Source organism: Sciurus carolinensis, chromosome 6 (genome assembly GCF_902686445.1).
Source record: "Sciurus carolinensis chromosome 6, mSciCar1.2, whole genome shotgun sequence".
NCBI lineage: Eukaryota > Metazoa > Chordata > Mammalia > Rodentia > Sciuridae > Sciurus > Sciurus carolinensis.
In genome coordinates this window covers 125,956,262-125,974,830 of record NC_062218.1, presented here as the reverse complement: position 1 = coordinate 125,974,830, position 18,569 = coordinate 125,956,262, and the positions used below count along the sequence as shown (strand labels likewise).

The 18,569-nt window shown below is 34.4% G+C and overlaps 1 protein-coding gene across 1 annotated transcript in view; it reads left to right on the top strand.

Annotated features, from left to right (window-relative positions):
- The first annotated feature begins 2,756 nt into the window (after nt 1-2,756).
- The window catches only part of Ythdc2 (YTH N6-methyladenosine RNA binding protein C2), a 74,027-nt gene continuing 58,214 nt past the window's right edge, over nt 2,757-18,569 (top strand). Inside the window, 4 exon segments of the mRNA XM_047556048.1 lie at nt 2,757-3,144; nt 4,305-4,395; nt 13,278-13,474; nt 14,787-14,986. Of these exon segments, the coding sequence (XP_047412004.1) occupies nt 2,943-3,144; nt 4,305-4,395; nt 13,278-13,474; nt 14,787-14,986 (690 nt within the window). The 5' untranslated portion in view covers nt 2,757-2,942.

Genomic DNA, 18,569 nt, shown 5'->3' with positions numbered 1-18,569 from the left:
AGATCCTCCTGTCTCAATGTGCTGCCATGGCCCACTCTCATTTATTTATTCATTTAATTATTCATTAATATTATCATGGATTCATGGATATTTATTTTATTCTATGGGTTATAAACCAATACTATAAATATTTATTACTTAAATTATGCCAACTTCCACCTAGAGGTTGATTCCTGTATTCTTTTGACAAGTCTACAAGCCCTTTTACACAATTCCTTACTTTTTGACATCTGAGAATGTTTCAGGTTCATGTTATCTTTGTCCTATTCCAGGCCTGGAGTCAACCTGTTCTCTGGAGGGCCTGGTTTCCTTTATGGGAGAATAATACTTACAAACTAAGATTTGGGCACTGGTGTACTCACTGATACCAGGATGTCATTGCTTCTAGTCTCACTCGGAATTTATACTCACAAATACATACTTACACATCTATTTTTATTCTATTTTTTTCAATATAGGGGATTGAACCCAGGGCATTACACATGCCAGGCAAGTGCTCTAGCACTGATCTACATTCCCAGTCCTATTTTTAGTTATCTCACTCTGTCATCTATCTATCTCTCTATGTCTCATATATATGTGTATGTATATATATATATATATATATATATCCCTAAGTTGATACCCATACCACTGATTCTACTCCAATGTCATAGAGCTCATTCTCAACTCCCTCCTTTCCTTATTTATAATTTCTTTCTGCAGCATCTGGCTGCAGATCAGAGAAGAGAGAATCATACCATATATCACTTCTATCTACATTCCATTGAAGAACTCAGCCACATAGTTTTACAATAGGGGTAAAAATGTGGGGAGACATGGGAGGAATGTGGTCTAATGTTGAGTTCTGGAAGAAGAGAAACATGAAAATTTATGAGCGTTAGCATTCTTTGTCATACCCAGTCTGTCATGCAAATATCACTTTATATGTGTACCATGAGGTGAAAAGCTTGGGAAGCACTAATTTGGAGAAACTAAATGACTTGCTCAAATCAAGAAACAGATTTCTTCCAGTTAAATTATATTTTCTAGGATTAAACACTATTTTATTATTTTATTTGGAAATATTTTTGTTATGCAAGCAATGAAGCCAGTGGGAAAATACCAAGATGTAACTGTAATAAGTAGCTCTAAGATTTCAATTTAGAACATAATTTTGATCTCAATCTCTAAGTCAAGTAAATATTTAAGTGTTTTTATTTTTATCTGTTTCTTGGGTTAGTTTTTTGTTTCAGTTCCCAATAATTTTTAAGCCTATGACATCTTGTTAAGCACTGTAACTAACATAGTGGTATTAAACTCTTTTAGGATTAGTTGCTAGTTTATAGCTATGTAGGGATTATTCAATGGTATTTTTTGCTGCAGTGAAGGAGACAATTGTTCTCCATGGCTTACTATCTGATTTATTGTAAAGTCTGTACTACATCTCTGGATATTAGGATAGTCTGTTTTCAAAGCTAGTCACTTGTTTTTAGCAATGGCCAGAATATAGGACCTATCTTTGCTTGTCCAGAACTCTTTCTAGGAGTCAATTGAAAATATTTGGAGTTTAAGGGTAATGAGGAAATGTATTCTGAGGCAGAGATGACCAATCCTAATTCTAGATTATAAAATACTTATTGTGTGCTGACAAAACAGTGACAAACACAATAAACAAGGCTCCTGCTTGAAAGAAGTTTATATCCTAGTGAGAAGAGCAAATAAAATAATCTCAAAAAGTGGCAAATGAGAACAGATTGATGTGAGAGAGCATGTTTAGGCAAGGGATGGAATTCTGCTTTAGATGATGAGAAAGAGGCAATTGTGAAATTTCCAAAGGAAGATAGTCTTGTGCGGGAGAAAATTATCCAAGTGGAAAGTTCCCCAGATGGTAAGGAGCTTGTATGTTCACAGAAAGAAAGAAAAAAAGAAAAGTGCATCTGAGCAGGATAAGTGACCATGGTGAGGACAGAAGCCAGATCACTGAGGGTCTTGTGGTCATGATACAAATTTAGGGTTTGTTCTAATTGTAGTGGAGAACAATTGAAATTGTTGGGGTGTGTTCTCATCTGCCTTATATTTTTAAAAAGATTACTTGGGTCGCTCTCTGGAAGACAATCATAGGAAGATCAGAGTGGCAGCAGTTAGGGTGGTTTGGAATTAGATTTAAGTTAGTGGGATTGCAAATGAGTCAGTGGAAATTCTCATAACCTTCCCTAACTACCCCCAGACCAAAGCAACCCACCTCCATATTCCAACATACAAAAATATGGTCTCAATGGATAGTTATGGTATTTATAATTATCACTTAAACATTAACTTTTGTCTGTCACCCCATTTAGGGTTGTGAAATAAAATATAGACGCTCAGTTAAATCCGAATTTCAGGAACGAAAAAATATATATATATTAGGAAAGATGTACACCAAAACATTATTCTTTGTTCATGTGAAATTCAAATGACTTGGTTATCTACTCCCCCTTAAACCCGACGCAGGCGGGAACCTTTGTCTGGTTCCTAATGCACTTCGAAAGTGTAGGACAGTGCCCGGAACACAGGAGTAGGCTGTTCTGAAGGAAGGAGCGAAGAATTATGCAAACTAAGTAAAAGGAAGAACGAGAACACCTCGCAGGCGGCGAGAGGGGACCCAACCTTCACCTCAGTGGGAGTCCGGGTTCACACGCTGCCGCCTAGCGGGATGGCTGACGTGCTGAGGTCACGGGCGGCGGCGGCCCTGGTGACGTCATCACGCTCGCGCACTCGGCCTCTCCGGGGCTTTAGTGGCGCCGGCGCCTTTTGGGCTGTTGTGGTGAGGGAGAGTTTTCCGGTGACTTCGACCCCGCAGCGGCTGCCGGCTGAGACGTCGGGCTCCCGCAGTGGCCCCTGAGGCCCATATTCCCTGTCGTTGGCTGTCAGCAGCAGGCCTGGCCGCTCCCGCGCGGGGAGAACATCTCCTCAGGGCCATGTCCAGGCCAAGCAGCGTCTCCCCGCGGCCGCCGGCTCCGGGCGGCGGCGGCGGGACCGGCGGAGGAGGGGGAGGCACCGCTCCGTGTGGTCCGGGGGGCGGCGGCCGCGCCAAGGGCCTGAAGGACATTCGTATCGACGAGGAGGTGAAGATCGCAGTCAATATCGCTCTGGAGCGCTTCCGATACGGGGACCAGAGAGGTGCGGTTCCCGTCAGGGACCCTGCGGGCTGACGGCCCTCCGCCCCCGGCCCGCAAACCGGACCCCCTGAGTGATGGTGCTGCCCCCGAACAGGAGGGGAGACCTGGGCCGCCTACCCGGCAGCCCGCAGAGGCTCGTTCCGGGTTGGAGCGCGGTGGTGGCCCTGCGGTGGAAAGTGAAGAACCGCAAGCTGCCGTGCGGGTCCGCTGGGTTACTGCCCGGCTCTTGCCTGGCATCAGAAGGCGGGAAGGTCAAGTTGCTCCCAAGCGGGAAGTTTTTCTTTTTCCAGGACTTTCAGCAGCCTTGGGCAGCTAAGGCAGCGTTTTTTGGGTATTGGTAAGCCCCTACCCTTAAACGTTATTTAAAAGCAGGCTTAGTCTTAATATTTAACATTTAAGCTACAAAAGTAGAAGGAGGAAGTCAAACAGATAAGTAAATGCACTGGCAAAATGTTTAAATCTTAGTAACATTATGCCAAACACGTAGACAAATTAATTTTTTTTTGCCCTACGAGGCTGTTCCACACCTTAGAAGACTCTGTCTTGGGTCATAAAATTCAGGACCAGCCGCTCACCTGTGGTGTCAGTACAGCATATTGAATGCACGTTCCGTTTTATTGGCTTAAATAGGAGACTCTTTACAGTTGAAGGTTTCAGTCCAATTGGGTGACCTGAAAGAGTGATTGTGAACTTATATTAAACAGACGTAAAGCATTAGCCATATGTAACAATAAATACAATCCAAAATAGTGGAATATAAATTCTATGTGGTTTTGAAAGCAAAGACAATGGAGTTTCATGTTGAGAACTCATAATGCTTGCATACACTCATTGTTGAAGGAAATAAATATTGTTAATTAAGCAAGTAAGGAAAGAACTAAGTACAAATACTAAATTATGTTCATCAGTCATTATACCAGCTCAAGATTCCAGCAATCTATGGTAAGCATCAGAGTCCTTTATCATATTTAGGTTCATTACACGGTTCAAAAAAATTAGTATCAATTCTGGTAGGCTTTCAGTGGTTATTGAATTAATATTTACTTTTCACATAAAACATAATTTGATCATAAGCTTATGTTTTTCATATTTTGTATTTTATATGTTAATTGAAAGAAAATTGTCTATCCACAAATGGTACTTTTTTTTTTTTCTATGTAGAAATGGAATTTCCTTCTTCACTGACCAGTACGGAAAGAGCTTTTATTCATCGATTGAGTCAGTCTCTTGGTTTAGTTTCTAAAAGTAAAGGGTAAGCTGATAGTTTTTCTTATTTTAAAATAGATTATTTATCAAAAAAAGGATAAATGTGTCGTAGTACTTTGAAATAGTGTTTGCCGTTTTAGCTTCGTATTCTTAATTATCTGTGGATAAATTCATTCAGGTCTGTACAAGTTTAGCTTTTTTCTTCCTCTTATCATCCTCCCCTCTCTTTTTCCTCTAGGAGGGGGAAAAATAAAAAGGTCAAGTTTCCTGTAGCCGTCTTAGGTTCATTGGCGTCAGACTGATAAAAGACGGATTAATATGAGAAAAATGAAGTTTGTTAAAACACTTATCCCTCATATGCAGGGGAGAACTCAGTGATAACTCAAATCTGGGGCTTATGTAGCATTTTAAAGAAGAGTAAATTTGTAAAAAAGTACAACAAAAGAAAAGGACTGAATTTCTAGGTGTGACAAATTGTGGGAAGGTAACTAGGGGTAAACTAAAGGTCTCTTTGGCAAGATTTGTTATGTAGACTCCTCTGGTGCCTATCTGGGTTGAGTGAAGAGTTCGTTTCTGTAATTAAGAGTTCTGCTGTTCCTGGGTGAATTGCAGGTAGAATTTTTCCTGTGTCTGCTTTTTCTCCTTTGCTTTCAGCTGAATGTAATCCTTATGCCAGAGTGACATGTTTTGGGTTGGCATTTTCTGAATCTCTTCAAAGATAAACTTTAAGATGTAAGGAAAAAATAGTTTCAAAGTTGAAGTTGATTGAGAAAAAACAATTTTATTTTTGGTAGAAACTACATCCCTCTTTTTTGAATCATGGATGTACAAGATAATAAGTACAATTATTTTCAGAACTTGGGTCTTTTATTGTTGTAGTGTAATGGTAAGTTAGAACATATGGTCATTATTTTGGTTTTTACCAAGTCAAGGATCTGGTGATTAGAATAGGAGAAAAAGAGTTTTTTTTTTCTGAAGGACCATTAATCCTTAGGGACAAAAAGTCATTTGAGCCATCCAAATAGAGGAATTCTAAAATTTACTGCCAAATTGGCTTGCTGCAAACTTACAAAGAAAACTCCCAGATTTCAGCGCTGTTTGGATTTAAAAGTTGCAGATAAGAAAGAGGTTTTGGGTCGAATTGGAAAGCACCTCTTAGAAATGCACAGTTCTATTGCTACATAATTTCTGTAGTTGACTTTGTAGATGACTTTGATAATGATTATTAGAAATTACTCTGGGAAAAGCAGTCCGTTAGAATAGACTACCTCACCTTTTGTTCAGCAGCACAGTCATTGGAGGGATGAATCTGAATGGAGAAACATGGGGAAGCAAAGAGCAAGAAGGTTATCAGGACAAAAACAGGGAATAAGAAAACATGAAGAGAAAGAAAGGGAAAAGAAAAGAGTTATTAAGGGAAGCAAGGCAACTTTATTTATCCAGTTCCTGGTACATATCATGTTAAGGCTTCAAACCTACTTACGAAATAGTCCCATTCTTTCTCTCCTATTTTGATCTTTGAGTAAACTTTGCTCAGTGTTTATCTAGTGGTTCCTGTGATATTTAAATACTTTTCTTTGTTTTCACATAAAGAACTAAATCAGCTGGGCACGGTGATGCACATTTGTAATCCCAGCAGTTTGGGAGACTGAGGCAGGCACATTGAGAGTTCAAAGCTGGCTTCTGCAAGGGCGCGAAGTGTTAAGGATCTCAGTGAGACTTTGTCTCTAAATAAAAATACAAAATAGGGCTGGAGATGTGACTCAGTGGTTGAGTACTCCTGAGTGCAATCCCCAACATTAAAAAAAAACACACACACACAAAAAACTAAATCAATTTGGATTTACTTCTCATATTCTTTTCATTTATATGAGTATTTTTATCTGACATATTTCACAAATGTTTTTCTGTTCATTCTTTGGCAGAGATTTTTAAAAAGAATATCTTAGCATTAACTTTATTGATTTAACATGTTAGCTTTTCTCTTTTATTTGGTTTACTTGTTCTTTGTATCTGGAATGTTGGTTCCTGTGATACATATTTGAAAGGTAACCTGGTATGGAAGTACAGGGCAGGAAACTTAGATTCACTTTAAAGTCCTTAACGGAGTTCATCTGTTTTAGTTAAGCTTCTGCAATTTATTTTAGGCTTCTTGTAAGGTTTAAAAAAGAAAATAGGTTCTAGGCTTCCTTTGTGATAATTAAAACAATTTTTTTTCTGATCAATTTATGCTTTTTGATAGCCTTTCTTTCATTTGTTTATTTATTTTTGGTACTGGGCATTGAACCTAGTGGCACTTAACCACTGAGCCACATCCCTCTCTCTTTTTATTTTTTTTAAATTTTGAGACAGGATCTTGCCAAATTGCTTAGGGTCTCACTAAATTGCTGACACTAGTCTTGAATTCATGATCCTCCTGTCTCAGCCTTTAGAGTCCCTGAGATTACAGGCCTGTGCCACTGCATCTGACTGGTAGTCTTTCTTTCAAAATGTGGGTTTTGTTTTCCATCTCTGCCTGACACATTAAATCAGTGCTTTAAATGAATTATCATTTAATTCTCATTATAATTTTATAAGGTAGGTTCTGTTATTAACATGTGGTACCTATGTAACAGGTGAGGCCATTAAAGCTTAGAGGTGTTGAGTAATTTTCTTAAAATCACATAGCTAATAAGTGTCAGAGCCAGAATTGGAAGAGTTAATGTCTAATTAAATTAATTATTATTATTATTGTTATCATTTTGGTACTGGGAATTGAACTCAGGACCCTGTACATGCTAGGCAAGTGCTCTACCTCCTAGCTATATCCCCAACCCTTTTAAAATTTTATTTGGAGACAGGTTCTTGCTGAGTTTCTGAGGTTGGCCTTGAACTTGTGATCCATCTGCCTCAGTCTTCTGAGCAGCTGGAATTACAGGTGTATGCCCTGCTTGGTTAATTCATTTTTGATGTTCATTGTGAGTTTATAGCATTGAACTGGGTGCTGCAAGAAGTTAGATCAAAAATATGTATGATAGGTCTCATTTTCAAGTTACTTAAAGTACATTAAGGCCACACAAAAACCAAATTTACCACAAACTGATCATGACATGAAAGCAGGTGTATTCATTTCAGTGACAAAGTTAATTGGTTGGTTTAATAGTTTCTAAGTAGTCATAAAGAAGTACATATTAGTATAATTAAACTTTAATCTGTAATTCTGTATTACATACAGTATTAGGGTGAAATGGTGTAGATCTTTGTATCTATCTGCTTAATGGAAGTATAGGGGATAAGAAATTAAGTATTTATATTTAGTAGGCATCAAATGAATGTCTTATTTTTTTAGAGACATTAACTCCTTGGTGGCCATCAGCTTTTTAAGTAGTCATTTCTAATTTTGTCTCTTTCTTTTTCTATTTTTGGTGGTGGGTATCAAACCCAGGGTGTTGTTTGTGAAATGCTGTACCACTAAGCTATACCCCCAACCTCTTTTTGATGATCTTTTAAGTTGTTTTCAGATTTGGAAAGTGGAGACCATTAAGGCATATGACTGTTTTTGTTAAATGCTCAGTAACATGTTTAATAGACATGGATTAATAGTGAAATTGTATCAAATTTGATTAGTTATAGCATCATTTTTCCTTTTTTGGTGATGGGATGCTAGGAATTGAACCTAGGGCCTTGTATATTGCTAAGTTTGTGCTCTACTACTGAGGTAAGTTCTCAACCCCATCATTTTTCTTTAAAAGGAAGAAGCTATTGAAATACCAGGACTTTACTATAGCCCACATTGGTTACTTTTACACTTTGAAATTACAGATATTTGTATCTGTAATATTATTACATTAGTTTTAGTTAATTTTTATTTTTAATTGACACATAATATTATATATTTATAGGGTACATTTTGATGTTTTGATTCATGTATACATTGTGGAAATCAGGGTAATTTAGCATAACCATCACCTCTAATGTTTATCATTTCTTTGTGGTGAGAACTTTTAAAAATTCTCTCATAGCTATTTGAAATGTGCCTTATTGTTAACTATAGTTACCCTACTGTGCAGAACACCAAAACTTATTCTTCTTATCTAACTATAACTTTAGGCTTGTTGACCAAAGTCTTCCCTTTTGCCATCCCCTTCAGCATTTGCTTTTATGCTTAGAAATTGCATATGGGGTTGCATTTTGTTATTTAAAAAATTCTAGCTGGGTGCAGTTGTGCTTTCCTATAATCCCAGAGGCTTGCGAGGCTGATGCAGGAGGTTTGCAAGTACAAAGCCAGCCTCAGCACCTTAGTGAGGCCCTAACCAACTTAGTGAAACCCTTTCTCAATGTAAAAAAATAAAAATAAAAAAAGGGCTGGGTTGTGGCTCAGTGGTTAAGTGCCCTTGGGTTCAATTCCTGGTACAAAAAAAAAAAAAAATCTTGTGAGGTTGACTTGTGTAGCATTTTTATTATTTTTTTAATTTTAAAAAATGTTTACAAACTGCATTTTGATTCATTGTACACAAGTCCGGTACAACTTTTCATTTTTATGGTTGTACACAATACAGATTTATACCATTCATGTAATCATACATATACATAGGGTAATACTTCTCATTCTACTATCTTTCCTTCCCCCACGCTCTCCTGCCCCATTTTCCTCTACACTATCCAAAGTTCCTTCATTCTTCTCTCCCTGCCCCCCACCGCCCCCCTCATTTTGTATGGTCATCCACTTACTAGAGAAAACATTTGGCCTTTGGTTTTTTTTGGGCTTGGCCTGTTTCAACGTCACCCATTTATCAACAAATGCCACAATTTTATTCTTCATGGCTGAGTAATATTCCATTGTGTTTATATACCACAGTTTCTTTATCCATTCATCAATTGAAGGGCATCTAGGTTGGTTCCATAATCTAGCTATCGTGAATTGAGCTGCTATTAACATTGATGTGACTGCATCACTGTAGTGTGCTAATTTTAAGTCCTTTAGGTATAAACCTAGGCATGGGACAACTGGGTCAAATGGTAAGTTCATTCCAAATTTTCTGAGGAAGCTCCATACTGCTTTCCAGAGTGGCTGCACCAATTTGCAACTCTACCAGCAATGTATGAGTGTGCTCTTTTCCCCACATCCTTGCCAACATTTATTATTGCTTATGTTCTTGATAAGAGTCATTCTAATTGGAGTTAGATGAAATCTTAGGGTAGTTTTGATTTGTATTTCTCTAATTACTAGAGATGATGAGCACTTTTTCATGTATTTGTTGATCACCTGTATATTTTCTTCTGTGAAGTGTTTGCCCAGTTCCTTAGCCCATTTATTGATTGGGTTCTTTGTATTTTTGGTGTAAAGTTTTTTAAGTTCTTTATAAACTTTGGAGATTAGTGCTCTGTCTGAAGTGTGTGTGGAAAAGATTTTCTCCCATTCCGTAGGCTCTCTTTTTACATTATTGATTGTTTCCCTTGAGAAAAAGCTTTTTAGTTTGAATCTGTCCCATTTATTGATTCTTGCTTTTATTTCTTGCTCTGTGGGGGTCTTGTTAAGGAAGTCTGGTCCTAAGCCAGCATGATGGAGATTCAGGCCTACTTCTATTTGGTGAAAGGTCCCAGGTCTGATTCCTAGATCCTTGATCCATTTTGAGTTGAGTTTTGTACAGGGTGAGAGATAGGGATTTAATTTCATTTTACTGCATATGGATTTCCAGTTTTGCCAGGACCATTTGTTGAAGAGGCTATCTTTTCTCCATTGTATGGTTTTGGCACCTTGGTCTAGTATGAGATAAATGTACTCATGTGGGTTTGTCTCCATGTTCTCTATTCTGTACCATTGGTCTACCTGTCTATTTTGGTGCCAATACCATGCCGTTTTTGTTACTATTGCTCTGTAGTAGCGATAAGGTCTGGTATAGTGATACCTTCTGCATCACTCTTCCTGCCCAGGATTGCTTTGGCTATGTTGGGTCTTTTATTCTTCCAGATGAATTTCATATTGCTTTCTCTATTTCTGTGAGAAATGTCAGGGATTTTAATTGGAATTGTGTTAAATCTGTATAGCGCCTTTGGAAGTATGACCATTTTGATAATATTAATTCTGCCTATCCAAGAAAATGGGAGATCTTTCCATCTTCTAAGGTCTCCTTCAATGTCTTTCTTTAATGTTCTGTAGTTTTCATTGTAGAGATCTTTCACCTCTTTTGTTCGATTGATTCCCAAGTATTTTATTTTTTTCGAGGCTTTTGTGAATGGAGTTTTTTTCCTCATTTCCCTTTCAGATGTTTCACTGCTTATGAATAAAAATCCTTTAGATTTATGTGTGTTTGTTTTATATTCTATTTGACTGAATTCATTTATTAGGTCTAGAAGTTTTCTGGTGGAGTTTTTGGATCCTCTAAATATAGAATCATGGCATCAGCAAATAGTGACAGCTTGAGTTCTTTTTGTAGCTGTACTTCTTTTTTAAAAATTTTCTGTGGCTAGTTTCTAGTTAATTTTTCTTTGGAAAGGGGATTTTTATGTTTTTCATCAAAACATAGTATCAGTAACCTTGGAATGAATACATGATAAAATTTCAGTGTTTCAGTTTATGTAGTAGTATATAATCTTTACTGTACTATTTTCATCCTTACAATGGCGAGGTGAATATTTTACCAAAAATTTCATTAATCCTTTTGCGATATTGCCACTGTGATGCTGAATGTGGTAGGAACAAGCACTGATAGTCACAAGTAGGATCTTTTGTTAAACATAGAAACTCTCAACTTTATGTTTTTGTCCTGCCATTTATGCTAAATCTGAATTCAGTACATTTTAAATGATAATCACTATGTCCTTGCACCTGCTTAATATGAATTGTTTTTATAAGTGAAAGCTGTATTAGGCAACCTGTATTAGAAAGATTTCATTTGAATCCGTTAATTTGATTGTGGACTTGTTGAACAAGGAGAGTATAGTTTACTCAAAATTGTAAATTCCATTGTAATTCCAGCTTCTACCATAGTGCCTGGCCAGTAGTGGGTGCTCAATTAATGTATGATGAATAATTGAATGAATAAATAAAAGAAAATTAGTTAAAGGTGAAATATAGAAAACTTTCATTAGATGATATCTTAAGAAAAGTAAAGCATCTTGATCTAATAGATATTAGAGATTTTTTATTAATAGTATATAGTATTAGAGATAAAATGATTTATTTTTGATCATATAACTAGTTGAAATATTATTAGTATGTGAACATTAGCCTCCTGACTTTCTCTAATGCTCATTTCAGCATGTTCTTCTACTTTCTGTAGATAAAATTTTATGAAGTAAAACTAAGGAACACATGACAGCATAGAAAGCATATATTTGGTTTTTAGTAAGGAATTGCCAGAAATTAAAAATCATAAAATAAAAGCCTCATTTAAAAGACTTACATAGGTAAAACTGTATAGGTGAATTCCTGGCTTACTATTGTTTTTATAGTGAAGATATTGTTTACAAAATTTAAATCTAATCAGAATCATGAAAATTATCAAATTAATAAGTATTGTTTATTATATTTGTTACTCTGTTGCTCATTTCTATAATATAGTGACATTAATAAATTATAAAGCATTTTGTGAAATATTTGGGGCAACTTTTTTTTTAAATTTAGGAAATCAGTCAGATGCAGTGGCACACCCACCTATAATCTCAGCGACTTGGGAGGCTGAGGTAAAAAAATGGCAAGTTCAAGGCCAACCTCAGCAATTTAGTGAGACCCTGTCTCAAAATTTAAAAAAAAAAAAAAAAAAAAAAAAAGAACTGGGGATGTAGCTCAATGGTAAAATGCCCCTGTGTTCAATCCCCAGTACCCCCAAGAAAAGGAAATAAATATTTTCCCTGGATGATAATTGTAACTTCCATTTATTTTAGAGCCCACTCGTGTGACAGATGGTAAAATATGGCATAACCTCCTGAGATGATCTTTTATACTTTGAAATTACAGTTATTTTAATCTGTAACTATTACATTTACTTTTATTGAAATGTACTTGACAGTATGTCATTTTAATCATTTAATAGTCCTTTGAAATAGATATTATAATCTTAGACTGAGCCATTAAATTATTTTCTTATGGTGCCACAGCCAGTATGTGGTAGAGCTGGGATTCAAACCCAGGTGTCCTGAGCCATCGGGGCCTGAGCTCTTAACTAGTATAATAGTGCTAGATTATAGGCATGTGTTATCAAATCATTCAAAACACCTGGGAATTTCCTGTGTGTTTATAACATTTGACTTAGTGTTCTTGGAGCTACATAAATCACAAAAGACATGGTCAGTTCTATACTAGATGAAGAAACAAATGAACTTCCAGGAAATAAATTGAATAGTTATAGATCATCATTACCTTTTAATTGAAGAGCCTGAAGCTTTGCAAATTTCTTCAGTTAAAAAAAATGTACCTGAAATAGTTATCAGAAATTCTGTTTTGTGAATTTTTGGTTCAGCCGCTAAAACTGGCTCTCTCGACAGGTTTTCATGGGAGTGTGACATTACCAACATACTGTGGAAGCATTCAGTGGGACACATTAATCTGAAGAGCCAGCTATAGCTTTTTCATTGTCACTTTTAGGTTCTTTTGTTTAGATCCCCCCACCCCACTCTTTATGCTTCCCAGCATGTATTAACTGGTGATGGTTCATCTCCCATAAGGTCTGCTAAAGACAAACTTTAACACTTCTGGGTAAGTAAGCCTTTTTTGCTGATTTCAAATTGAATTTACAGCATTTAAAAATTTTAATTAAAAATAGTCTTGTGGCCATTTTAGCCCTAAATAACTCTTTATTGCATTTTTGGGGGATTTTTAGCATTTTATCCCGAAGTGTTTTTGTTTTTTTTCCAATGTTTTACTTGAGACATTTTCTAAGTAGGCATACATCATATGTGAACAAGTTGACTATATATAGTAAACGAATGATTTTTATTAATATTCAGAAAGGGAGCAAATAGATACCTAACTGTGAAGAAGAAAGATGGATCAGAAACAGCTCATGCAATGATGACCTGTAATTTGACTCATAATACAAAACATGCTATTAGGAGCCTAATTCAGAGATTTCCTGTCACCAATAAAGAGCGTACTGAACTTCTGCCTAAAACAGAAAGAGGAAATGTGTTTGCAGTTGAAGCTGGTATGTATTTTCTGGCGAGCTTCCTTGTTTACCCTGTTATTTGATGACAATTCTCTTTCCATTTTAGATTTGCTTTAATAAACTTATATAAAATAAGTTTTCTCACTTTGAATAGTTTGTTAGACATGATTGAGTTGTGAAAATTTGGGAACAAAATGCAGTGTTAAGACTTGTCATGGAGTTGAACCAAGTTTTTTTTTTTTTTTTTTAAGCATTATAGTAATAGCTAATATTTACTGAGCACGTATTTGTGCTAGGCAGCATACTAACCCTTTATATAAGACTTCATGGCAACCTTTGCACAGTAAGAATTACCCCTATGAAGAGATAAATGATTTGTTTAAAGTTATTCAACCAGCCAGAAAACTGTAAACTGGGATATATTGTACTGCCATGATGCATTAATGAATAAAATTTTGAATTGGGACTTCAGCTTCTGCTAATGGATCAGCAGACTCTTCAGTTCATTAAATTGCTCCATTGTAGATAAATTATTATTTTGGTTAGAAAATGAAGTTGTAATTTTACCATTTTGGAAAAATAACTTCCAGAGCGAGACAGTTATTTATTTTATTGCCTGTGGTGACAGAATTTGCATAATTATCACTGTCTTTTGGAGCAGGTCTGCAGAAAATACATGATCCTCAATATCAAAGAACTTCTTTTAAATGTAGGCAAAAATATGTTGAGCTATATGGAGAATATAAAATGTATCTTCTTTATTCCTTCCTGCTAAGTTAAATGTGGTTTTGCTAAAAGGCTCAATAGGAAATTGTACCCCAATTAGGAAATTAGGCTCAATTAGGAAATTTGTTAAGCTTTCCAACCTTGTATTTACACATATTATTCTGTTTATTAATCTTACATGTATAAATTTAAAATATATAGGTTATTTTCCTTTTCTATTTTCATTTTCATATTATGTGTCATAAGTCTTATAAGTATAATGCACATTCTTTCCTACTATAAAATTTTAATTTTCTGTGCTATTACTGATGGAAACCGATGGTAAACCTTAATTTAGATTATCAAAATTTTGTTTTGTTTTTAGTAATTATTAGAAGATCAGTTTATTAATTTATGTATATTGTACATCATAACTACTTTTTAGAGGTTTGCTTTATAATTGATAACCAACATTTGTACCATATGTTAGAAGTATAGAGTACAACAGTTGAAGCATTGCTTACTAACTTTATGTAGAATGAATAAAGAAGAAACACTTAAAAGAAATTACATAGAAATTACTTATCTTTATTTTTAACACTTCTTTTTCAATGTTGATCATTATTTTGTTCTTTCATTTTCAAAGAAAACCGGGAAATGAGCAAGACAAGTGGGCGACTCAACAATGGCATACCTCAAGTTCCAGTGAAAAGAGGAGAATCTGAATTTGACTCATTCAGGCAGTCTTTGCCAGTGTTTGAGAAACAAGAAGAAATTGTAAAAATAATTAAGGAAAATAAAGTAGTTTTGATTGTAGGAGAAACTGGGTCTGGAAAGACCACACAGGTTTGTTTCTCTTTTGTTGTTTACAGAAGAAAATTAAACCTACCCCATGTTACAGTTTTATGTCAAGTTTATTCTACTTGTGTTTATAAACAGAAAAAGAGAATTCTGGTTATTATACTAGTGGTTATTGAGAGTACATTTTGAGAATTTGTAAAAAGGAAGTATTATAAATTATTATTTATTTTTAAACTAGAATAGTTGATCTTTAATATAAAACAGGTGAGAATGCAGTTTGGTATTGTGGAAGGAACATTGACTCTGACCTGGGGTTCAAATTTCAGTTCCTCTCTTATTTGATGTTGAAGTTTTAGGCTAGTTTTATGACCTCTGTGATGTAGTCTTCATTTATAAAATGGAACTAATTGCTACCTTTTAGAGTAAGTTTTAGAGGTTATTTCTATAAAGCATCTGGTATGGTATTTTGTACATAGTAGCTAAAATAAAAGCAATAAAAATTAACATAATTTGAATGGAGAATAGAATTAATAGGATATGTTTGACTTGGATGTTCAGAATCAAAGTACATCTTTACTACGAAGCTCTACTCATGTGATAAAAACTTGGAAGTAAGTATGGCACAACATGACCATTTCTTACTTGTATTCTTTAAGTTTCAGCATTTTGTGATCAGTATTAAAATTAATTTGCTGTTGATTGCGGTTCAGGTAAAAGGTACATTTTCTTTCATAGACAAAATTTGGTTTTGACAGTTGTTTAAGATTTCTTATACTGTTTGGTTTAATAAATGTAGTCAATTTGTAAGGAATAAAGGTTTATTTAGCTTATGGAACCTGGGAAGTCCAAGAACATGGCCCTGGTCACTGGTGATGGTCTTTTGAATCATAACATGGTAGAGGACATCCCTTGGCTAAACAAAGCATGTATGCTAACTTAGGTTTCTGTTCTTCTTATAAAGTCAGTAATGCTATCATGGCAGTCCCACCCGCTTCTCATCAGAAAGATCTCACCTCCAAACACCATTAACATAAGAATTGTGAGAATTAAGTTTTGAACTCACAAACTTTAGGGGGACCTCCATTCAACCATAAAGACAAATTGACTCTATAAACTTTCTCAGTTATTTATTTGTAGGACTTAGCCATTTGAACCTTAAAATGAGCTGATAAAACTAAATAATTAAAAAGCTTTATGATATTTTTATCTGAAGACAAAATACATTTTTTCTTCAGCATAATTCCTTGTATGACTAAGTGAAATTCCATGGAATCACTTTGAAGAATGTATTTGAATGTCTGAGAACGATACAATGATTTTAGAGTAAATTTTACCATTAGGTTTTGATTATTGTAACAATTTTAATTATGTTAAATAGAGATTATGGAAGTTTTGAAAGAATGTTTTTACTTAAATTATTTGGGTGTTGATAATGGTATTTGTAAATTAAAATTAAGGATTATGTTTTCACAATTATGTGTATCATTTTACTAGGTGTACAAAGGTACTTCAGAATCTAATTAGTTGTTTTATGTTATATACTTTGCTTTTCAAGAAGAAACTATTAATCTAGTTGGTTTAAACCTGAGAAATAATTGTGTCTGGCTGAGAGAGTTAAAGTTACTACTGTTTTGTTTCTACAAAATATAAAATAAAACAATTTAAAGTAGTGTCGTTAGTGAATCAGTGGTATTAGAAAGTTACGTACTTTTTGAATTTTTTCCCCTTACTCATAATTATATAAAACCCGAACCTTATGGGAAATATTACAGAGAAAGTGAAAAATAGAATTATAATTCTCCTGTCACCCTCTTTACCTGTTGTGAGAAACTTTGAATATGTTTCAGTTTTTTTGAGAAGGAAGTGGGGAAAACATGTTTTGTTTTTGATCTCTTTCAGCATTGATTTATATATATATATATTTTTAAAACCCCAGGTATTTATTTACAAGTACTGATATGTAATGTTTTTAAAAAACATAATGACATACATTTGGGATAATGATATACATTTTACATGTTGTTTTTTTCAACTCAGAAACTGGAGATATTCCATGTCACTATTTAGGGATATACATCATTTTTTAAACAGTTGCATATAATATTCCTGAACACTTAAAAAACTAATAAAGGAGGTTTATGGTGTGCTGAGTCTTTACAAGAGTTGTCTTACTTCAGCCTTTCAGTAACCTCAAAATATGTAGATTTATTTATTTTTTTAGAGATGAGAATAAAAGCTAAAATTTATGGCTGTTAAGCTGCTATGGTTAACATATCTAGGAAGTAGCAGAGCAGGAATTTTAATCTTATGTTGTATTTACTTTTGGATATTGTATCCTAATATTTCTTCACTTACTTGTGGGAGTTTCAGTGGGATAAATTCCTGGAATTGCAAATGCCAGATTAAGAATACTGCAGTTAAAATTTTAATAGTTAGATTAGTTACTGTGTTATAGCTCTGAAAAGAATTAACATATTAAAACAATCTTGATGGTATTAAAAGTTTCAAATTTATTTTTAGAATACTTTATGTCTTATGAATATATATATATGCCTGTTGTCTGTTAAACATGTTAATTTCTTCCAATTTTTTTTTTTAGTTTTGCTTATGGTATCTGTGGTATCTTTGCTTATGTTACAAGATATGTATGAAAAGATGTTATATTTCCCTCATAGTTGAAGAAATAAAAATCAACATGTTTATCATATTGGCAGTTTAAAATTTTTATTTTATAAAATCTGTCAATCTTTAAGACTTTGAATCATGCTAAGGGAGGAATTTCCTACCCCCAAATTAAAAAATATTTTCCTATAAATATTTCATGCTCATACTGTGATTTGAAAATTTATCAGGAATTTTTAGGCTAGCTTATCAGGAATATTTTATTGTATCATTTAATGTAGAAATTTTTTGTCATTATCTAGTTGTTCAAATATAACATTTATTTAATAGCTCATTTTCTCCCCCAATTTAAGATGTAATTTTTGATCAAATATTGTTTCTCTGTACTTGGGTCTATTCCTGAAAGTTTTGTTATGTATTTCTAATTTCATTATCTGTTCCTGCACCAAGAGTCTGCTTTTTTATTTTTTGTAGTTTATAGTATATTGCAAACTAGTTCTCATTGTCTTCTACTTTTTCAAGTGGTTTCCCTAGAGTTTGCAATATACATTTACAACTAATCCAAGTTTAGTTTGAAATAACACTGTACCACTTCATAGTTAGTGTGAATAATTTAAATAGCAAAATAATCCTAATTCCTTTCTACTGTTCATTGTATTATCACTGTCACTCATTTCACTTATATATAAGCATATACATACGTACACACACACATATACTCACACAAGATAAATATGTGTGTGTGTATATACACAAACATACATAATCAAATACATTTTTGTTGCTATTGTTTTCCATTAGGTCAGTTAAGAAATAAGGGAAAATTATAGTTATTTTACCTTCACTTTTTATTCTTTGATGTTCTTCCTTTATGAAGATCTGAGTGGCCTATATTATTTTCTTTCTCTTTAAAGAACTTAAATAAACATTTTTTTCAAGTCAGGTTTATGGGCAGCAAATTTTCTCAATTTTTGGTTCATCTGAGAAAATATTACTTTTTCATTTT